The sequence below is a fragment of the Syngnathus scovelli genome, chromosome 11 (assembly GCF_024217435.2).
Source record: "Syngnathus scovelli strain Florida chromosome 11, RoL_Ssco_1.2, whole genome shotgun sequence".
Lineage (NCBI taxonomy): Eukaryota > Metazoa > Chordata > Actinopteri > Syngnathiformes > Syngnathidae > Syngnathus > Syngnathus scovelli.
In genome coordinates, this window is record NC_090857.1 from 8020254 (window position 1) to 8044088 (window position 23835).

Consider the following 23835-nt stretch of genomic DNA (forward strand, 5'->3'; position numbering starts at 1 on the left):
GTGGACAGACTTTTTATTTGAATTTGTTTTTCCCACAGTTGATCTTCCATTGTAAACAGCACTAGGGAACATTTCATTTAATGTGCGTGTCTTCTCAATTTATGAGCTTTGGAAAGAAGCTTGCAAAATTTGATTGTGTATGTGTTTTATGAGACAATACCTGAATGCGGTATGCAAAAGCTCTTTCCTGTGGGCTCAGAGGTTAATCACATCCGTGTCTGAAAGAGACAACATGAAATGAGCATTTCCTTAAAAAGATGACACCATAAAAAAAACATTGTGGAAAAGCCCCGACTTCAAACAATTACATCATACCAACTTTACAAGACGCATAAATTGAAATGGTGACAGGAAGTCAAACAAAAGAGCGGGACTGTGCACAGAAGGAGCTCCGTCGACTTTTCAGATAACCTGCTGAAATATTTGGCTTTGAGGTAAGAAAATATTTGAAAATAGACAACGTATTGTGAATGGAGGCAATTTTAGAATCATAATGAATCTTTAGCAGTATTTTCTAACGAATTTTGGGGGTTTGTTAAAAATAAAAATAGTTGGCATGAGAGGAAATAGATCCTAGCTCCGCCGGTGTACATACTATATTTAAATAATAAAAATAAATTTAAAAAAAAGCCAGCATTGTTCGTTCACTTGATATTGGCATCGTTGAAATGAAAAGCTGAGGTTTATGTAAACTGTACCAAATATAAAGCAATCATTTAGAAAAAAGTAAAATTGTATTAAAAAAAAATTTAAATTAAAAATCAGCAAAGTTGAAATCCAACAGACATGTTCCTCTTTCGGTAGAGGAAGAAGGTTTTCAGTAAATAATTAACTAAAAAAATAACAGGGGGAAGAAGTTATCATCTCAAACAAGACAAGAGAATCCACATTAAATTAACCACACGGTCTTAAAGTGTCACGGATCGGAATGGAGCAATCAACAACAGGACTGACCGAAAAAGACGTGAGACAAGAAGACATCAATGATCCGACAGGGAGTGACACGCAGACAGGACTTAAAAATGAGACAGGTAACAAGAGGCAGGTGACTGACATTGATTGTGAGTAGACACAGGAAGGGAGGGGCGAGTACACAGTAACCATGACAACCTACACATAATAATACAACCGGGGACGAGTCGTGGCACATAGTGAATCTTTATCAGTATTTTCTAAAGCATTTTGGGGGTTTGTTAAAAAAAAAAAAAAATAAAATAAAATTGGCATGAGAGGAAAAAAATCCTAGCTCCGCCAGTGTACACACTGTATTTAAACTAAAAAAAAAAAAAAAAATAGCTAGCATTGTTTGTTCACTTGATGTCTTCCAGGCCTCAACATTAGCATCATTGTAATGAAAATTAAATGTATAGCTTCTCAAAAGTCATGTGTTGAGGTACCACAGTTGGGCCAATGTTTATGTAAATTGTACCAAATATAAAGCAATAATTTAGAAAAAAGTAAACTTTTATAAAAAAAAATCAAATAAGATAAATCAGCAAAGTTGAAATCCAACACGCATGTTCCACTTTCGGTAGAGGAAGAATGTTTTCAGTATATAATTAAGTAACTACATAAGTAGTAGAGGGGGAAGAAGTTAACATCTCAAACAAGACCAGAGAATCCACATTAAATGAACCACTCGACCTCAAAGAATTTACAATGAAGACTCTGCTATGCTTAAAAGTGCAACATTTCCAACCAAATTCAAGTTCAAATTTATTGGTCCATTTATTTACAACTAATAATTAATGCATCATTTTCAAAGGAACCATTTTCTTCACTTTGGGAAGTGCTCAAAATGTCACTTTTGTTCTATTCTTTGACAGGATGTTGCACAACATCAGCAACCAAACAGAGGACAGCTTCTCCTGCTACAGCGCTTCAGTGGAAGGGTACCGCTACTTTGCCGTGCTGTGGGGATGCGCAGTCACCATCACGGGCACGCTCGGGAACCTGCTGACCATCTTAGCCTTTGCCTTCGACTCCCAACTGCGGACCCGCTTCAACGTGCTCATCGTCAACCTGGCTCTGGCTGATCTTCTCTACTGCACCATACTGCAGCCCATTTCGGTTGACTCCTACCTGCACCTCAGATGGCGCAGCGGCGAGCTCTGGTGCCGGACCTTCGGCCTGCTTCTCTTCCTGTCCAACTCTGTCTCCATTATCACCCTCTGTCTGGTGGCGATGAGTCGATACCTCCTGGTTGCAAAGAGGGCCTTGTTTGAACGTGTTTTTTCCAACTGGGGGCTCGTGGCCCTCCTGCTGTCGACATGGGCGCTCGGCCTGGCCAGCTTCGGCCCGCTCTGGTCCGTTTTTGTGTTTGTGCCTCAGGTATGCACTTGCAGCTTCCATCGAATCAGGGGTCGCCCTTACACCACCATCTTGCTCTTTTTCTACTTCTTCGTGGGACTGAGCTGCGTCGGGACGTTCTACTTCCTCATTTACCGTCGCGTCCGTGTTGCGTCAAAGGCCCTGCTTCGCTATAGGTTCAGCCGGCGATCTTCCAAGAAAAAGCCAGCACCGGCCAACGACGACAGTGGTGTGGAGAGCGGGATGGCCACCGGGAGTACCGATCTGACCCATCACAGCAAATCTGATCTCATCAGCGACATTGCGTCCCAAATAACACTGAATGAGCCAGCAAAACAAATTGGAGAAAGCAAGCCAAAAACTGAAAGCGTCAATAAGCCAGAATCAAACCCAGCTGCAGCATCCCACACAACAACCTCAGGAGAGGATACAGAATTCAAGCGTGTGACACGCATGTGTTTTGCGGTTTTCCTGTGTTTCGTCTGTTGCTTCGTCCCTTTCCTAATCCTCAACATTGTGGATAAGCAAGGCCGTGCCCCGCAAGTGCTACACATGTTCTGCGCAAATCTCACCTGGCTCAACAGCTGCATCAACCCACTGCTCTACGTGGTCATGAACAGACAATTTCGAAAGGCCTACCAATTGCTCCTCACCAGGGCCGTGGCACCTTTTACATACTTCTGCGTTAAGAGCACCTGAATTTCCAAACGTGAAAAAATATCCCGATTATACTGTACCAAAGTTTGACCTTACTTTGAAATTCATATTTCCATCGTTACATCATGAGTCACGTTATGAATGAAACCTCACCGTTTTGCAGAATCAGCAAGAATTTCCTGTTTGGTGCAAGGTGATACATTCCGCTCTGTAAATTGAGGAACTTGTGATTTACAAACTTTCCAAACAGGATGACGATTGCGTACCAAGGCAAACATTGAAAGTTGTTTTTAAATACATCAATGAAAGTTGAGGTGATTTTATTTCACCCTAAATTTAAGCTGTAGTCCAATTGTTATTTTTACATTACATTGTACTTGTACATTGAACAAAAGTTTGTATTTATTTGATGCTTATTGTGATTTCAATTAGATGTCCAGTGTTAGAGGTAACCTCAAAATGTACCATTTATTTCTTGGGTGTCTGTTTTTTTTTTTTTGTTTTTTTAGCACAAGGCGCAAACAACATTTGTCAACAAATGTTAATGAGTTATTATATTCATAATGATCACAATGACAGGTTATTTATAAAGGAGCAGAAAAGTGAAATTGAAGCAATGTTTGAACACTTTGGCCATGTAACTGAACTTTTCATAGAACGGAATGCAGTTCATCGACAAAGATATCAGAATCGAAAAAGTGATTGGCGTTGCTGGGATACAGCAGATCCTCTTCTGAGATTGAAATAGGGTGGTCACACAGCAAGGGGTCGTGACAATTATCCAAATCAGGATCCGGAGAATCCCTCAGTTGCCCTGAAAGTAAATGAAGGGAAATGAACTCAAGAAAGGCAAAGTTACTCTGATGAGTATTTCCTTGTTCTATGTTTCAGTTTGGAAAACATCACGACCACTTGGGGGATGAGTGTAGTTAAGCGCTCACTCACCAGCATCCTCTTCAGATAAACCATTCATTGGCTGCGGGACTTCACCATCTGGCACAGCCGCCAATGTGTCCCTACATAATCGTAATGACTTATTAGTCAATTGTCTTAACAAAGTGCTTCTACCAAAAAAGATGTGTCAGCTTAACCTTAACGCAGAAGCTACTTTTCCCAAATCATGTGGTGACATTTGTGTCAATCAACATCTCAAGTATGTGTACTGTAATGTATGTGGTGCAATGCTGCCCTCCTTTGGTTTAGATTGGTTAGTACAAGTGAGAACATGTGAATTCAGTCAATAGAGGATTAAACTTACCCTTTTAAAACAAAGACGAGACTGGTTTTGATGTATTTAAGGTAAGGGGAGTCATCTAAAAAAAAGAATAATGAAAAAGGATTATAACATTTCTGTTAGAAGAAAATGCACTGTTAAAAACAATGTAAAAATTGGTTTTCTTACTTCCATTCTTATTAGCATAGTATTTTCCAAAAGCTTCATCTTTTGGAATGTCGGGATAGAGATAAAGTAGGGGATTCTGTGGGACTTCTTTTAAGATCAGGAAATGTCTGACGATTTCATGGAAGGGAATCTGGGAAAGGTCCTTTTTGGTGAAAGGTTGGATTGTCTTTACTTCTGGATCACCTGCAGAAGAAACATGGAGAAAAGTTAGCATGCCATAGCGACAGTAGAGATCAAGGTTTCCAAAATGAAGCACGCTCACCATTTGTGCCAATTTCCACCCAGGAGAAAGTGATCCCTCCAATGACACTTTCGCTAAAACGTATCAAGAAAGTGCCCTGCTGTTTTTTCTTTAGGAGCATCTTCTCTTTGCATTTGGTCACAAAGCCCATGATGAGCCTGTGAGACAGAATAAATGAAAAATCAAAGAGCTCAAATTTGGAACAAGCATTTACAGTAAGATACATACCCATCCCTCCACAAGTTTTTAAGGTAGGTTTCCACCATCACCACAATGCTGTCAAACCACACCCAGAATGTTTCAGGACTGTTTTCCTACATAAAAAAAAAAAGCCAAACAGGCTGTAAACTTCATAAACGCATGAACGGACAGCTATAATTCTTACCTTGGAAAATTTGGACCAAGTTATACTAAAGTTCTCGTAGCTTTGTTGCTTTCCTGCATGGATGAAATGAATGAATGAATGAATGAATGAATGAACGAACGAACGAACGAACGAACGGACGAACGAACGAACGAACGAACGAACGAACGAACAAACAAACAAATAAATTAATTAATTAAAATGTAATATAATTAAATAAAGTTAAATAATAATCACATCATATTGAGAGCTAGCCCAAAGCCTAAATTTATATAACACTGTTTTTGCCATGAACATCAACTAACCAAAAAGTCTGTGTGCGATCATTTCCAACTGAGCGTCATTCAGACCACGTTCGGCGAACAGAAACTGCCAACTCAGCATTTCTCCAAATTGTGGCCAAGTGGCTGCCGGAGAGTTAGCAAAGAACGTCACATCCTGTGGGAGGAAAAACGAATCTGTTAATTGGGTTTGTAACACCTTACAATTATTTAATGTGACTTACTTTGGTGTCCTGGCTGAGCATGTTGAACCAAAGCACCGATGCCCAGGCACTCTGCTGCTGACTGGAGTTGGAGATGATAACCACTGGTAGAGAGGTTGCCTTGGTAGGATGCAAGAAGATTCAACATGCTATACCCATTTCCGGTGACTGCTTTTTTATTTTGTATGGAAGGACGATACTTTACCTGTAACCCGACAGACAATCCTTTCAACTTAAAAGTTGTGTTGAAGTAAAGGATGTGCAGCTCCTCTGTCACACTCAGAGAAATCTTTCAACATATTAAACATCACAACAGTTAGAATTCCTTGTACTAAATGATACATTCTGTTTGCGTTCCCCATGTTAAGCAGGTCAACTTACATCACTGGTTCCTTTACCGCCACCGTTCGACTTCTGCTCCTTCAAAGTCTACAGAGAAACAAACGTGGAAAGAACATTTAGGAAAATATTCCCCCTTCCTGTGATTTTTTTTTTCCTTGTGATTGAATTATTTTCTCCAAGAAAGGGTAATCAAATGCCCATCCCATGTGGTTTTGATTTAGAATCAAGGTCACTCACGAGATGCCTGAACTCTGCCACCATGCCGCCATTCCCATTCTCTGACATGTTCAAGTCTTTGCTTGTGGTGCCTAGGACATTGAAATGACGGTACCTACGAGCAGAATAGACTTGATCAACAAAAACAAAAAAAAAAGCTAGAAACAACTCCGATTGAAAGAATTTTATTTACCCTTTTATCTGAGGGGCATCCCTGGTTTTAAAAAGGACAAAAACAAAAAGCATTAAAGACACAAGAGCAACAAAACATCAGTCTGAGCTGAGAAACTTTCTTACCGGTCCATTGATATGGTGACTTTCATGGAATGATTCAGTTCAGGAAACTTGACCAGAAGTCTGGAAGATTTTGAAATTGTGTTTAAAAAACATGCAAGACAGCAACATTGACTTAATTCCAGAGCCACTGACCTAGTTTTGACAGGAAACTGCACACCTGTGCGGAGAACCAGAGGACCTTTCCCCTGAGGCATTGACGGCTGATTCTCAACCACAAAGGAACTTCAAGAAATGAAATCAAAAACACAAATTTAAAAACCGCAACTCATAGGACAGAAATGTAGCACAACAAACATTTCAGTAAAGGTGATACCTCTTGAGCAAATCAGTCAGGAGCTTTATAGTCCTCCTTTGCAGAAACGGTTTATTGGACTTCAGAGGGTCATTGTCATAGGAAAGCTTCCCAGCCAGCTCCTCGAGTTTACTGAGGAACTCACATACTTGGAAGAGACATTCTGCAGCACAGGTAAACCTACAAGGGAGTAAATGGCCACAAAAGTGTTATCCCCCAAAAATATTGCACATCACCAATCAAAGCCAAATGTGGCCAATGAGCTTCTGTCAATCCACAAATTGCAGCATACCATTTCTCAAGCTGATCGAGATCAACTCTTTCTGGAGCTCCAATGCAGGATTTTTGCTGCCTCCTCTGCCATTGCACCATCTCCTTGTTCACCAAAGCATCTATCAGCTCCTCAGCTCTGTCCAGAAGTTTGTGAAGCCCGTACAGCGTGTTCTAAATCCAAAAAGCAGACATGAGAAAGGAAGTAATATCACTAATATCGTGTCACCGATTCATCGTCTCTAACCTTTCTGGAGTCGTTGAGTTTGTTTATTAAAAACTGAAATTTGGCTTGTAGCGGGTCTGCAGCGTTGCTTGTTGTGGGGGCTTTTCCACAGAAGGAGCGCATAATTAACAACAAAACATCATCAGAGCATCATTTGACTCAAGTATAATAGGACACAACTCTTTGCTTACCTTCTTTTAAGTATGTCTGGTATTTAAAATCAAACTCATCTTGCTGCTCCTCCAAACACACCATTGTATGTTCCATGCACTGTAACCCCCACACAGGAAAATATTTGTCACATGGTGTTTTTCATCCACATATTCAAAACGATAAATCAATAATATTTATACCTGCACATCATATTTTAGGCCGGCCATTCTTCGGTCAAGGTCCCGCTGAGTGCTGGTCTCAACGCATCCGTGTTCTACTTGCAAATCTTGCACCTGTGAAAAGGAGGAGGAGGAGGAGCAGGAGGAGGAGATGATTTATCCACAGTCAACCTTACAGTCAACTCAATCTCATTGTATCCATGACTTTTGTTACCCAAAAAATAAAAATGCTCCAACCTGCTCTGCTAGATCCGCATTCTCCAAGATGCCCTTTTCTTTTTCCAGGAACCAAGCGAATGTGTTTGCCAAGCATTGTGGGTTCTCCAGGTAACTCTGTGAGAAATTGCACAGATCAGAAGCTATTTAAAGAAGTCTAGAGAAACAGTCTCGAGACAAAAACAGAGCATCATATCATGAAGACATCTGTCATGCAATGTGTAGCTCTCAATAAATATTTTCAATTCTGTATTTCTTCATTATGGTTTCATTTTACAAAAACCCAGTACAGACCTGAAAGTTCTGCTTATAGCGTCGAAAGTTGTGTTGCATCAGGACGGACTTGTCCTGTACAAAGCGACTGTACTGGATATCTAGATTCTCTAACAGAGCCTGGAACAGCACCATGGCCAAATTGTAGTCGACGGTAGCTCGCTGCCTAGATAGAAGTGAAAACAAAAGAGTGTGAAATAAGCAGGGTGAATGCAATGTTTTCTGCTATCTAAAAGAAACATTTACCTTTGACTTATCTAATATTATAATACCATGTGTTGTTTGCAGCTTACCACTGCTGTGATTCTATCCATGCAGCCAGGTAATGACGGACTTCCATGGGGAGAGCCTCCCTGTCATACAGGCCATGTAACTGTTGTGTGAATGCAGCTGGAAGCTGCATCAGCCTTTCCCACTGAGACATTCTGAGTGCAGAAATAGTCAGATCGACAATCATTCAAAAACATTGTATAGTTGCTGATGGCAACTCTTCCTATCATTTATAGAGGGCAGCAATACTATCCAAAAGTGTGACAAAAATGCACGCAAATGTGCAACATAGATCATCAGAAGCAGTTCAAAATCAAGATTTAATCTAATAACATGACATAAACATACGCCATTTAAAAATATAGACAATGTATGATGTTCATTTGGGACATTATTAATGTGTGCAATACAGACTTATTCGATTATTGATAGCTTCGACCAGTCAATCAGAGAGAGGAAAAATGCTGACGTTTTTGGTGACAACATCGATTGCAAACTTTGAACGATATGTAATTAACAGAATACTACAGTGACTAATCGGTACATACCTTGTTTTGTTTGGTGATGTCAACGAGTTGTCAGGAGAATGGTGTATTGAATATTTGATTTCTTGCCGTGATATACAGCCTGTACGCGATCAATAGTTTCCATCAGACTGGAAGTGTAACGCAGGTGTGACAGTGTTATGAACTGTCTTTCCTTAGGTCTCGTTTTCCGCGAAAATGTTCCTCCCACTCATCTTAAACTCATCGAAGCCATTTTGGTTCTGAAATATTAAACGAAAGCACCAATGAGAACCACAATGGACGTCCCAGATTTAACAGTTTCCGTCACGAGTCAAAACAAACTGCTGATTGGTGGATTTGCAATAAGAGCAGCGCATTTGATTGGTCGAGCTGCGCGTCAATCAAAAGAGCAACTGGCAGAATCGAAACTTAACTTGACTCGGATATTTCCGAGGAAATCAATGAAAAATACCCCACGGAAAATCTGACCTGCAACTTTACCACAATCCTACAGTTATTTATTAACCATACCATTTTCTCTTCCGTTTGTTTTGTAACGGACGTGTACGGATTACATGGCAAACTACATGCCAAATTATGAGTATAATATTACTCTCAAAAGTGTCCATTAACCCTTAGATGCATGAGTGACTGAACCCTACATTCTTCCATAAGTGGGTCAAAAATGACCCATATGAGAATCAATGCGTTTTATGCCATTTATTGCCATTTTACTTAAAAATAATCATATATATATAACCTAGCTTGTCCTGTCTTAACAAAAGTGGTAGAACAAAGTGCTAAGACCTTTTGAACTGATTGACCAGATGCAAAGGAAGCAATAAAAGTTGTTCTGTTTACACAACGTCGTAAAACACCCCCTACTATGCTTTGACCAGAGGTCAGGGTCTTCAACCCCATCCTATCCACTCTCACCTCCACTCTCACCCCCACCCTGTTTCTCTCAATAAAAATGCTCTTGCAAGAGACCTGAGTCAGACCTCATTCGATCATCGCTGTACGCACAGCGACGAATGACTCTCCACTTGCAGGTGCTTAAAAAGGGCATACTGTCTCCTGTGTGGTTCTTGCAAAAATAAGTTAGAGTGAGCACCACTCTAACAATAACAGTTTTCAATTACAAAGATATTTAAAAAAAAAAAAAAACCTCACCGACTCATTTTTGACCCACTTATGCATCGAAGGGTTAATTTGCTGCTAAATTACTGTTCAGGCATTGAATTAACCTAGTACAAAACAAAACCATGCTTGCCTGCAGCAGTAGATTGTTGCGTATTCAATTCTATTGTTTTTTTTTATCTATATTTATAAATAACGAGACAAACATAGACAGACATTGTTATCTAAACAGCTTTACTGCTTTTATTTATTAATGCATTACAACATTTATATTTGTATTGTTTCCAGCTCCTTCATGGACATATTACAACATGACTCGGACAACATCTTAAAAACCTTTTATTTAAGTAGAAAACATACAAAGAAAAACAATCTTGTTTATGTCAAATTGTAAACAAAAATACTGGATATAGCTTGTTATGTGGTCTTTTTTCTTCTTCTTCAGTGCTCATATTTCTGGAAATGCCCCACCGGTAATCCTGAATGTAGTAGTGTATCGTTATGAATATTTCTATGTCACTTAAAGTGGGCTACATTTGAGGTTTTTCTGTCAAGTCCTTCATGAATAGAAATAGGCAAGGAGCAGATGAGCCTTCTTCATGTGGGCACCGCTTTGGACTTGGGGAACATCCTCCTGTGCCAGTAGTCGGGATTGTCAAACGATCTGTCTCCATTTATAGGATCTCCAACCTCAACTCCAGCTCGTACTTTTACATGAGGGTCGACGCCCAAGCGGCGAACCGTCGTGCCACTTGGCTCTCCCTCGCCTCCTATTTCCATGTTCTGGTACACCGCTGCGTCTGCAGGCTTCATGGATGTGAAGCAGTCCATGTCCTCATATTCATAAGCCTTCCCCTCGTCCCTATCCGGGATTTTTATCTCCTTGTTTTCCAGAAGAGCTTGTCTCAACTTCGGCTGCTTGTTATTGTAATGATAATTACTATCTTCCACGTACTCTTCTTCTTCTGCCGTCCCAGCAGCTATGGGAGGAGGAGGAGGGTCATGTGGCGGGGGGGCTTCGTGCCTCTCACTACACCTGATATCCATGTATTCATATTTAACCTCTTGAGAACCGAGCTGCTGGGAGCCACGATTGTTCCTGAAGAATGGCACGACATCGCCCGAACTGACCGTCACCTGTGATGATACGGAGGATGTTCGCTTCTTGCTGCCCTTGAGCCACTGGCCGTTGTCCTTGTGGTGGCTGTTGATTCGGGGCGAGAGGCACGTCTGCTTGTTCATGTACTCGTATTCCTCGCCGTTCAGGTTCCACAAGACCCCGGATGACTGCGACTTGCCCATACCGCTGGGAATGACTCGAGACGGACACAGCAAGGTTTCTGGGAAGGAAGAACAAAAGTTATCCGAAAGAAATTTAAGATGTTTGTAAAATTTGATCCCTCACCTCTTTCCGGACTGTCTCCAGGCAGCACATAACCATTTTGGTCCTCCTCATCCATCTCTGGGGACGGCGTCTCGGGCCGCCCGCCAGACAAGCTGCCCATTTGGGACATGTAGGCGCTGTCCTGCCTTTGACGCCCACGTTTCGGACTCCCAGTCAGAGACAGGTCCTCGATCATCTCCAGGTCGGTGGCGGTGCCGCAGCCCTCCGAACTCTCAGACACAGTGCGGGCAGAGTTGAGCCGAGAACGTGACTGCCACGGAACCTGAAATATTGTCAACAATGCAATATTAGATCATTTTGATAGCTTTGGCTTCCAGAAACATCCAAAACATGCAAGATAGTGGAGCTCAAGTAATTACCTGTCCTGGATTGTCTATGCCTGAGGTCATTGGCAGATAACCGGTACCACCTGGTGAAGTCACAACCACCTGAACAGACACAAGTTGCATTTAGATAAACAAAGTAGAATTCAGGAAGTCACTGCGCGTTTTATGGTTTTAGTAAATGACGGGACTTACTCTGTGGGAATCAAGTCTGGAAAGACCACTGAGACTTCTCGACTTAGTGGGAGACAGGTAGTGGGAAGGCGGGTTGAGTTCGTCTATTGATATTTCCTCCGCGTGATCCTCTAGCTCGAATTCGAGATCCTCCAGGTCATCTAGGTCCGCGCTGCGTTGGGTCAACTCATCAGGGGGCCCGTCGGGCTGGCTGCAGTCCTCCTGTTGGCGGTAAATAAAAGTAGAGTAATGACGCCTCCGTGATGTGACTGAGGTGCTGTCTTACCTTTATCACCAGGTAGCGAGGAGGATCTCGAGCCATTCTGGTAAATTCATTGGCGAGCTCTTTGAATGTTGGACGGACATTCTCGTCAATCATCCAACCTGTAGACAGTTTGGTGTCACATTTCAGAATGCAAAATACAATATAATCTTAAATTAATTTGGTTGTAAGAATTATTTTATGAAAAACTCACACTTGACCATGACCATGTACACGTCAATTGTGCAAATAGGGGGTTGGGATAGTCGCTCGCCCTTTTCCAGCAGATCAGGAACTTCCTGTGGCCGCATGGTCGGGTATGGCTCCGTTCCGTGTGACATCATCTCCCATATTGTCACACCTAGCAGGAAATGGCATAAGTTTAACGTGGCATCAAAAAGTACAACCCAAAAGAAATCACGTGACTCACCATAACTCCAAACATCACTTTGATGAGTATATCTGCGAAACAAAATGCTTTCCAAGGCCATCCACTTGATTGGTGTCTAAATCCAAATTTAAAGTTTGCAATTAATAACGCATATTTAATCCATGTTATCATCATTTGATTGAAAGGTATTCCTGCAGCTAGCATACGAACCTTGACTTCATTATAAAAGAACTTTTTGTCATCGGGGTACAGGAGGTCAGCAATGCCGTAGTCGGAGATCTCGACGGTGTAGTTTTTCTTCAGCAACACATTTCTGGCAGCCAGGTTCCTGTGGACCATCCTGTTCTCCTCCAGGTAATACATTCCCTGAGCAGAGGAGAATATAGTGAATGGAATCCACCATCTGCCCTTCCTTGCCTTGTCTTACGTTGCTCAGTCAGGCCACTTGACTTTTACCTTTGCAATCTGCACACACCAGTTGAGGAGTCTCTGCGGACTGAGCTTGTTCTTGTTGTTCCTGACGTGCTCCAGCAGAGAGCCTTGGTTGTTGAGTTGGCTGATGAGTTGCAAGTTGGCGCCGGGACAGATGCCGAGGATCCTGACGACATTGATGTGATCCAAGCTTCCCATCACCATCATGTGCTGAAAAATCAGAGCAACACTTTTAAACAGTGCCTTTGAGTTTAACAGAACAGCAATTGCAATTTTGTTTTCTCACATCAGTCATTTCGAAGAACGTCTGCCTCCCATTACGATCGTGAATTGTTTTTATGGCAACCGGAAGCTTCACTGTGTCTCCCTCAGGGATCCAAATGCCCTGTGAAACGCAGAAAGACTTCAGCATGGCAAATATGTGAGAATGTTGTTTGCCATGGCACAATCTTCACTACCTTATGAACCGATCCAAACACGCCGTTACCCAGCAACTTGATCTTACGCAGCTCAGTGGGCTTCAAGATTCGAGCGTGGACTTTAGGCCCCTTCTCGCCAGGATCCAGCGGCTCAAAACCCTGAGAGCACACAAAGCGAATTTTAAACCAAGAACTTGTATCTCAGCGGACATTTAAAAAATGGTGGTCAAATAGAAATTCATGGAAGGTGTACACTAATCACAGAATTTGGCTTTTGATAAATATGAAAGGCGTTTAAACCCAATTTTAAGTCGGTCATTTCTCTGCCGACGGCTAGAGGAAGCCCATATAACTGTGGTGATAGTGCGTCACATTTGGACACTTATTTGAAAACAGAGAAATTATACCGAAACAGTCTGCCATCAAACGTTAAGAGAGTCGAATGAAGTTTGCTTTGACTTGATAATGCCATTACCCAACAAACTAAAATCTCACCTCTCCATTGGCCATGTATCTCCTCATAGCTCGTTTGCGGCGGATGGCGAGGCCTCTGCGGTACAAAACGCTCAGCACGAAAATAGAGAAGCTGGCAAATAGAATGGCAATAACTCCCAATACGATGCCCGTGGTTGCTTGTCTAGAAACAAAATAATAGTGAAAGACATTTTGCATTTCTGGAACTCACATGAAGGTAAATACTGCGGAATGAGTGGAGAATCTTACCCAGAAATATATCTGGAAGAGCCAATACAGCCACCAGTTCCTGGACCGAAGCACCTGGAGAGAAATTGTATTTCAGCTAAATTCAGCAAACGTACACAAGGTTAGCCTTACCCTTGAGTGCAGTTGATGTGACAGGGTTCACAGCGGCCTTGCTTGTTCGGGTACTTAAAGATGACCCCTTCGCCTCCCATCACACCCTCAGGACACAAGGAGACGCAATGTGGGCCGTCCTGACGGTTGGCGCATGCTACACACTCATCTGCTCCCTGCACATATGAGTGAATGGATGGATCCAGTTAGAACATTGCTTAAATGTCAGAATATTAAAAAAAATGTGTTTATATGTGGTGTGGAGTTAATAGTAATTACAACTAAACTGCACTCAACAAATATACTGAACAAAAAAAACCATAAATTTGGTAGGTCGATTCTTTCTTGGACCACTAGAGGGAGCACTGAGAATTTTTACAAGCATTTATACCGGGCCTGTGCAGGTCTCCATTCCCTCCTGGACTTTACACTCTGGGTGGCAGGGCATGCATTCTCCTGATGGATCTGCAAACTCGCGTGTCTCCCTACATTAGGATGAAAATAATCTTTCAAAACGTTTCCGCAGACTACAGATGACAAAATAAAAATAATGTTGAGTTGCTAGGACCACAAAAAAGAGGAATGAAAACTAACCCTGTCAAAAACATGCAGTCTGGCACACAAGTTCCTCCTCTCCTGTACTTTTTGCAGGAGAGACACTGGTCCGGGCCTGGACCCCAGCAGCCCTCCGAGGAGCACAGGGAGTCGCACACGTGGCCTTTCTCAACTGCACATAAGAAACACACATAAATGCCATCTCATGTGCAAATGATGAAAATGCAAATGAAAAATCCACCAGATAAATATCCTGTACATCCTAAAACATATAAGAAGTTAAAAGATTTTTTTCAATCATTTAAATTAAATTGATTCACCAATTGATTGATCCTTGTAAGGATAAGCTGTTTAAATTGAATCATTAAATAAAATAATTTATTGAATCAAATTTAGGGGGATAAGACAACTAAATCAATACAAGAACTATTACAGCACAGTTACTACTGTAAATGTTCGGTGGGCCCGATTCAAGATCGCAGATGGCCGTATGTGTCTCCGGAGCCATATGTTGCTCACCACATTCATCGCTCGGCCGGTTTTCCTTAATGTCAATGTACTTCTGGCGTCTCTGTGGGCGCGAGCTGCTGTTCAAGATACGCGTCCAGTTGACAGTGTCATGATAGCATAGTTTCTTGTTTCCTGTGATGTAGACGCCTCCATCATTTATTCTTCGAAGCGAGCGTAAGCCCAGAGAAGTCAAGGAGGGGATCTTCATCACCAGCAGAGAGTAGCCCCTGAAATGAATAACAACTTGATGTGAGATGATGAGAAAACACAAGCAAGATTTGTTGAATTTGAGGCCAAGTGTTTGATCCCTGAAAGAATATGCAAAAAATAAATAAATAACCAACCACCAAAAAAAAAAAAAAAAAAAAACAGGCACCCACCACCAACTTAAAGATCTAAATAAGATTAAGAAGCAGAAAAAGGTGGGCACAGGAAAATATTACTCTACCTTTTAGAGCTCACTCCTCTAAATTGTTTTAAAGGGATAAAAAGAAGACATAATGTGTTTATTAGAGTCTGCATCATTTGATATTACGTTTAGAGTTGTGACGCACAGGGAATAAAAAAAGTGTTCGAAAAAAAAATCACCTGTAAAGTGTTCTGCCGTGAATGGTTTGCAGGTTGGAGAAGACGGATAAGTCAGTCATGTTTTCAGGCCATGACTGGATACTGAGGATGTCTGAAAAAGTTACATTGTGTGTGTAGATAGGTTAGACGGAACAAAAATGAACATAATCGCTAGAAAAACATCTGGACAAACACAAACCTGTAATCTCTCGCACCGTGCTGAAAATCTTCAGTTTTGCAGGATCAAGGGCTGGGATGTTGTTGTAATCGTCTCTTTTATTGGCAGAAAAGACGCAAAAGTGATTTTAAATAACACAGAATGTTAGGCGACAACTATTAGCGCTATTATTTCGTTACCCGTGGATCCCAGTCACCAGGAAGTGAAGACTGCCCTGGATCTTTGTACAGTTAATGAAACTGTCGATGTTAAGCGCATCCACCGTCTCTCGGTTCTGAGTTCCTGTTCCACGGCATGCTGCAAGGAACAACACATGAACTCATCTCGTCATGTTTGATTGGTGCACTGGACTGCATCATACTGAGAGTTGATGGTAATATTTATTCACATTCAAGATAATCAAAATATTTGAAATCGTTTAATTTAATTAATAATATTAAATGTATACATTTGTTTAGCAATCATTTAGTTTGATAAATTAATAAAAAATATAACATCAATAAATACATTTAAGCTTTTTCACACACACACACGCGCACACACACACTACTTTGCATACCTTTCGGACAAAGGCCTCCACAGGGCTCACACCTTTTCACTCCATTTTTCTCCACCTCCATTTTATGCGTGGGACAATTGCTCACGCATGAGCTTCCATCCACCAAAAAGTTTGCTGCGACAAAAAAAATCATACATGTAGGTTTAAAAAATGCAAACACACTGATGCAGTGTAAATGGTACAACAACGATTACGTCAAACTCACTGGGACACTGCGACACACAGATGGAGCCGTACTGGTACTTGGCATCGGGGTTGGGCTCCAGTTTGAAGGTGTGCTTGTTGTAAATCACCGTTTGAGGACACTGAGGAGCGCAGGAACCCGAGTTGTTGAAGTTCCTGCAAGCCTGAAAAAAAGAAACAGATGGCATTATTAACGACTTAGTCATTTTGGGTGCCCCATCATTCGATCATACAAAGCAGTCGGTATCGAGGGGTCCGGTGCAGCCTCCAGCACACTCATTGTGACAACACTCGCTTGGGTTCCTGCCGAAACAGCGGCCATTGCACTGAGGGGCGCACACCGTCTTTGTCACTGGAGCACATTTGAGACCACATGTCAGTTCAACGCACAGACACACGACAAAGTGATGAGACGCCGATGTCGCTCACAGATCTGACACGTGTCATTTCCGGGACCCCAACATTGAACGTCCTCACATGCTTCACTGCAAGGTTCTGACACATATATTTATTTGTGATTAGCACGAAGATCAACCCAAGATTTACTTTTCACTCACTTTCAGGTCCATTGTCTTCCAATACAATAGGCGCCGAATTGTCCTTCACGATGTCCTGCCAGTTGATCTGTGGCCCGTAGCTTAGGTACTTATTTTGAATGATCTTGACTCCTCCCTCCAGTATCTCTGCAGGTGGCAGACGTTGCATGTAAATGATGAGACACAAGTAACGAGCCGCAACATGCCCTTGACTCAGAATATCATTCTCAGATCATTTTAGATATTGCATCACTATCGTGGGCAAGGGCTCATGTTTCACTGGCAGTTGAAAGGCTCCCACGAGGTATTGCTGTGACCTCACCGAATACAATACACACTACACACACATTCTAGTGCTGTTCAACGACAGGTATGCTGAAGGTGTGGCAGTGTGGGAGCTCCAACAAGCTGCCGCTTATCCGCCCAGCCGCCCACACTTCTACATACGCTTACAGAAACATTCCAACATTTAAGCATATAGACTTAGAATAACAAAATGATTTTCTCGTGTACCCGTGAGGTGAGTCAGGCCCAGTTCTTGCAGGCCATGCTGGCCGCCCTTCTGGTAGTTGATCATCACAGCCAAGGCGTACTGGTCCTCGTACAAGGTGGTGCCCCTGATGACACGGAGGTGGTCCAGCGGCAGGCGGCTGAACTCGTTGATGGCAAACAGGATGTAGCCTGTCACCTCCCTGATTGACTGCGTGGGATTTAACGTGAGATAGTTGTGGATTTAGTTGGAATTGCACTCTGAAGGAATCTAACAGTGAGGAATTCACTGACATTCTGGGGTGTCCAAAGTATGGAACGAGGGCCATTTGTGGCTTGCTTCAATATTTTTTATTGGCCCACAGTAGGCTATATTCAAGTAAAATTTAAACAGGCAGTCATAGATTTCTTTTTCCCCCAATAAAAATGTCACAAAAGTTGAATATTATGAAACATCTAACTTAAAAAAAACTAATTTGTCTAAATGTAATATTTTTTTATATCATCCCTTTTAAGGTAAATACTTGGAAATTCAGAATTTCTGAACATTTTTTTTATTATTTTTGCCACACTAAATATTACATTTCTAATAATAACCCATCAATTTTTACTAATATTTCTTCTGAGGGGATGACAAGTCCATCAGTGACTATGCAGTTAGGATTCCATATCAGCAGACTTTTATTTATTAGCTTTCTGTGGGTCACCTGCAAGAAGGAGAAATTTCTGGTGTGTTCCATCATGGTTATCTCCAGGTTTCCCATGACGATCTCACAGCCAATGTACCTCTCCCGCATCAAGTTGTACTGGATCTCGGAGTTTCCTGTCATGCTCAGATCATTTTGGGTGCCGCTACAAACCACCACTGAGGAGAAAAAAAAAAAAATCAAACACGACAAAGGTCAAATACAGTAGTTCTTTACAATTCCAGTGGAGCGATGGAATAGGACTGCAAAATTGTTGTCTTGCAAAAACAAATTCTATCCCTGACTGTAATTCAGCAGGAGCTTAAGAACATTTAAGGGCGTCACCCTGCACCATAATGTTAATTATACTCCACGTTAAGCTTCTCAAACTGTCATTGAACTGCAATTAGGGACAGCAAAACTTAGCAGGTGGCAATTTTGCAGTCGGTAAGCCATGGATCATTCTTACAAAACCTGAAAATGATGACCAAAAAGTTTTCATGCATGTATGGATGGCTTTGCTGCAACAAGGACAGAATTTACGGGGTGTGGCTCTGTCAAGAAAACACAACACAAGGCCTTGCCTATGTGAGTTTATTCATTGAGTATCACTGAGGCTACTTTGCTATTCAAATGTCAGTCAGCACAGAGGACACAAACAGTTTGATGAAAACTGGGCACTACGTATTTATATGGCATCAGTTCATGTGAAACAAGTTGCTTGAGAACATTCAACGGTGATCCTATGGGGAACATGGAAAGCGGCAGATGCTAACAGCATAGATGCTAATGTATTTAGCATTACTCTGCAATGGTGTGTGTGTGTTTCCCTTACTTGCGTCAGTTTGAGCCTGGAACATATTTGTTCACTTTGTAGTATTTCCTAGAAATTGTTTCGAAATACAACTTTGAATTTGGAGTCCAATCAATAAACTGGGCTAATTATTACACTCCAAGGTGACTGCTACGGTAAAAACGTTTTAAAGTCGGAAAAAGCCTCCAGACATGGTTGTTGCAATAAGTTCAAACAACACACATGTCTAGACGTTGATTTATTCGGAAAGAAATTCCATCTTAGAATAGAACAGAACAAATTAGAAGATTAGTGAAATAGCAAAATAGAGCACCTTTACTTGGTGTCTTTTTTTTTTTGCATTATGCCATAGACATTTAAAGGAATATTGAGAGTACAGATATCAGTTTATAAATGTATAGGAAGTGTCATGTAAAGTTTCATAGAATAGCCAATGTATTTGATTTTGTGCCTAACGCAACACTCAGTTTGTGTAATCCCAAAAAAAAAAAATGGTGTAGGCGTGAAACCAACTGTATGCGTTGTCACCATGACGAGCCCCCCTTGAATCCTATCGTGCTGTTTTCTGTCTGACTAATTGTCTGTGTCTTGCTCCATGTGAACCATTTACACTACTCGTGGTCAAAAATAAAGTAAAATAGCTAAATAGGAAAATGAAATCGCTAACCCAGCACTGGGCCCAAAAGGAGCCAAAGAACCAATGTTGGGTCAAGATATTTATCCAACAAGAAGTGGCTTACAAAGTTATCAGCATAGCTGTCATTAAAAATAACCACACAATTGTCGCGGCATTTAATTTAGTAGAATAATGAAGTATTTGGAATTGATGACTTCCCGCCACTGCAGACAGATGCACGTGTTGAGTGTGGCAGAAAAATGCAATGAGCGGCGTGCAAACAATGCGCAGGCTGTATCTGGGGGAGGCTGAGAATGTCAACAAGCTGAGTGGGTTTTCTATCAAAGAACGACTTTCAGCCGTGGCAGATGGATGGCGGGAGAGAAAAAAAAAAAAAAAAGAGCGGAGTGGAGGGATTAGAGTCAACATGCACACAGATACTAAACAATGGCCTCCTTTTTGAAAGATGTAAAAATTCTAGCTCATCAGTGTCACTGACACTCGACTCTGTGTCGGATCATTCCATCACTAACGGCAGTTGGTTATTGGACGGCCCGAAAAAATGGCGTCATTGTCCTCTGATCTGCACTGTGAACTAACACGAGGAAGAAAACACGACAAAACACAGATTGGGTTGTCGCGTTGTCGTTACCAAGATTTCTACTTTGAGAGAGAAACGGGGAGGAGGAGTTGATGACAAGTCAGGTAAAGCGCTTGAGACAATGAGCGAGGTAAACAGAAACTTGGCGTGGAGATTATTGCACGATGAGCGAGCTCACATGCGCAAACACCTGAGCGCAGGTGCCATTTTGTACTATGGTGCCACAAAAAAATTTGCAATGTAGTAATTATCAGGACTTGTAATTATAGCATGTCAATTAATGCTGACAGTGGGAGTTACTAAACTCCACAGGAGCAGCAGAAATTTGCTTTAATTCATCATTCTTAACGTGAAATAAATTAATCCTTGACCCAATTAGCCGCTGCATTTTTGTACAAGGCGCTTTTGTGTTTTCCTTCCATTATGTGAGATCCACAAGTAGCGTACAAAAGCCAGAGGTCGCGTACAAAGAAAAACAAGGCTTCATTTTTCAGACAATCCAGCCTATGAGAATTCTGCTGTAGCAAGAAAAAAAAATCACCAAATAATGATTCAAATCACATTCAAGCTGGCAAAAAATTTAAATGCCTTATTAAAGTAGTGTTCTGTTTTGTTGTTCCGTTGTTCTGTTTTGTTGTGACACCTGGAAACTCAAGCCGGGAACAATAAACTGCACGGAACTAACTCCACTACAATACAATCTGTTTATGTGATTCACTTGTACATTCCATTCCCATTGTAACACAAACATAATACGTTTGTTGTTTACCAGTCAAGGAAAGTTTGTATTTGTTGATTAGAATTAACTCGTTCACTGCCAGCCCAGTTAAAATGAATCTTTGACGTCTAAAGCCGTCAATGGCAGTGAATGAGTCCCACTATTTGATTTTATTCCATCATAGAGACAGGGTTGTAATTTCTTTTTCATTAGAGTTACTTCCTTGTCTTTATACTAAACACACGGAAGACTAACTGTCCCATGCTGTTACCAGCTTCAGACACAAGTTCAAAGGTCCAAATGATAAAATAATAAAAAAAAAAAAAAAATTGCTTTCACAATAGGCCTGTTTCTGCACAGTAAATTCCAGTTTAACAACATTGCAGCGGGCTCGATGACATTAACCCTCAGATTTATTTAAATTGTTATTTTTAAATGCACGCTGATATGCAAATCATGTTGTTGTACTTTGACATTTAAACATCAGGTGCCACACGCTGATGATGTCATTAAGATAATCGTTTTGACCATATTGTTTTTATCACTCCCAGTCGCCACCAGTGTCTGAAACAACAGGTGAGAGCAACAACTAGGTGGGGTCAAAGTTCACAGAGTCTCTCTTGGATTCAAATCACAGCAATGCTCTCAGTGGTGCTGATGTCGTGTTTGTCCTCCGGGTTGATACAATCTAATACAATGTACCACTTGTGCAATTTGGGTTCTTTGTATTGTTCTTTGTAAAGAGATGCAAAAATATTACCCCATTCTATCTATCTATTTATCCATCTTTCTTTTCCATCCATCCATCTATCCATCTATCTATCAAATGAATAAATAAATTTGCTTTCATTCCCAAGGTGCTTAAACTAAAACAAATCACGTAAGACTGCTGTGTGTTTTCAGAGAATGTTGAAATGAGTTGAGCAACACTATTCGCGTTCCAGAACCTTGAAAGAGTGACAGGTGAGATAAGCGTCGCCCCACAAAGTTGTGGGAGAGGTGCAGGTGACTCATGGCAAACAGGTTTAGAAGTTTGTGGAGCAGGTTATGATTGTGTGGTCGAACAGGTGTGTGTTTTTTTTTTCAACATCACAAGAGGAAGCTAAGATAAGACAAAAACCTAAACTTGGTAAATTGCTGACTAGTTGTGTGTGTGTGTGTGTGTGTGTGCATGCGTGCATGTGTGTGATCAATTCCTATAAATAAATATAGCAGTAAAACAAATACAAATATAGATCGTAGTATATGGATTAGGTATTTGAAACAAAATAGTTACGTATACTTATGTATGTTTGGAAGTGTGCATTGACTGCCGTTATTATTTAATTTAATTTAATTTAATTTAATTTAATTTAATTTAATTTAATTTAATTTAATTTAATTGTATTTAATTGTATTTAATTGTATTCAATTTAATTTTATTTTATTTTATTTTATTTGCTACTTCTTGCATTTCATTTTTGAAGAATGAAATCAAAATAAAAAATGAAATAAAAAGAAATCTTACCTTCTTGTGTCTGAGCACTGCATACTTGCAGAGCGAAGCAGGGCAGGAGCAGCAACAGCGGCAGCGGCAGGTCACTCCGCACCTGTTGGCCCTTTCTCACAAGCGTGGTCATCCTAATTCAGAACCTAACGCTGTACCAAAACTGCATTACCATGCCTTGAAGAAAAGGGCCCAAAAAGTCATTCGTAGGAATAAAAGTAGATCCCGTGGCACTGCTAGTAAATCCAAGTCCTAGTTGTGCTGTCTCCAGCTCATACTGTGAAGTCGAAATGTGCCCAGCAGTGATTGGAGCGTCACTGGAGGCCAATCAGAGACTGGAGCGCATTTTTTACTCCCTTGCTCTGATTTGAATGGGAGGGACCAGTGTGAATAGAGCACACACACTTAGGCACACAACAGCTTGCAAAACTGGAAACCTTCAAAACACCTTGGAAGAGAGAAATGAATTGTAACTGGAGTGGCACATGTTGTGCTTCAGAAGTTATTATAGTAATACTTTTGTATTCATTGGATTCACGTCTATGAGTATTATTACTCCCTCGTACTTGTACTAAATCTATTCGACGCCTAGAAATTTGAAACAGTGATTGGCTGACCTGATTTTAGTTCCCCACTGATAATCAGTTTCACAGCTCAATAAATTTGATGATAATCACTACCGCATTGCTCGAGCAACTTGTTGTCATCGATACTGACTTATCAAAAATCTGACTTGGCCATCAAAATGTTTATGTCCGTGGTTTGGCCAAACTCTCACGCAAGGTTGTGTTGTCCAAACAAAATTTGCTCACCATTTATGATGTGTGACGTGTCAGGTAATTCCAAAGAAAAATCAAAGGTTATTGCAATTAAGTCACAATTAAAATGGGTTTGGTTGCCCATTTTAACTTTGTCATCGATGACTACTGCTCTTGCGAAGCCTCACTCGGTTTAAATTTTAATTCACAAACAGGAAGTGCTGACGTCAGAGAAAACCACATTGACAATGTTGTTGTTGTATCGTCTCTGTCACGACAGATGAGCTGGTGTTTACTACAAATCATCACTTGAGAACCTCCAAGAGAAAAGTGAAAACTCACATTTGCCCACTTCGAATACTCAATATGACCTGCACATAAAACTAGCACGCAGCTCATAATCTTTATTTAAGGTGCTTTGGTTGGACTTTGAACCTTCCACTCCTTCACATCGATGGCCTTAAGATTACCGGTATTTGTGCACTGTGACTTCACCTCTTTGCACTTGTACAAAATAAGTCA

General features: G+C 41.1%; 3 protein-coding genes across 3 annotated transcripts; 1 reads left to right on the forward strand and 2 right to left on the reverse strand.

The window, feature by feature from the left end:
* Positions 1–136: 136 nt before the first annotated feature.
* On the forward strand, positions 137–3575 carry LOC125977771 (G-protein coupled receptor 84). The gene is given in 3 exon segments (XM_049734670.2): positions 137–391; positions 393–434; positions 1827–3575. Coding segments are annotated over 3 exon segments (1275 nt in total). The 5' UTR covers positions 137–341; the 3' UTR covers positions 3010–3575.
* On the reverse strand, positions 3271–8964 carry stat2 (signal transducer and activator of transcription 2). The gene is made up of 24 exons (XM_049734668.2): positions 8741–8964; positions 8216–8347; positions 7944–8088; positions 7671–7766; positions 7455–7547; positions 7293–7371; positions 7123–7202; positions 6898–7049; positions 6627–6785; positions 6446–6535; positions 6314–6373; positions 6210–6230; positions 6038–6131; positions 5840–5887; positions 5664–5747; positions 5480–5578; positions 5280–5412; positions 4996–5048; positions 4839–4924; positions 4632–4768; positions 4370–4552; positions 4226–4280; positions 3913–3983; positions 3271–3781 (listed from the first exon to the last, which is right to left on the reverse strand). The coding sequence occupies exons 2-24, from the start codon at positions 8344–8346 to the stop codon at positions 3618–3620; spliced, it is 2313 nt and encodes a 770-aa protein (XP_049590625.1). The 5' UTR covers position 8347; positions 8741–8964; the 3' UTR covers positions 3271–3617.
* A 1197-nt stretch (positions 8965–10161) lies between these two features.
* erbb3a (erb-b2 receptor tyrosine kinase 3a) lies at positions 10162–22918 on the reverse strand. Its single transcript, XM_049734672.2, has 29 exons — positions 22577–22918; positions 18342–18499; positions 17659–17845; positions 17167–17292; positions 17039–17104; positions 16843–16961; positions 16632–16773; positions 16427–16540; positions 16047–16164; positions 15889–15962; positions 15711–15801; positions 15571–15588; positions 15132–15349; positions 14652–14784; positions 14449–14542; positions 14079–14233; positions 13968–14021; positions 13740–13881; positions 13284–13403; positions 13112–13210; positions 12850–13035; positions 12604–12759; positions 12433–12508; positions 12217–12363; positions 12027–12124; positions 11762–11962; positions 11603–11671; positions 11244–11505; positions 10162–11178 (listed from the first exon to the last, which is right to left on the reverse strand). The coding sequence occupies exons 1-29, from the start codon at positions 22686–22688 to the stop codon at positions 10436–10438; spliced, it is 4278 nt and encodes a 1425-aa protein (XP_049590629.1). The 5' UTR covers positions 22689–22918; the 3' UTR covers positions 10162–10435.
* Positions 22919–23835: the final 917 nt, after the last annotated feature.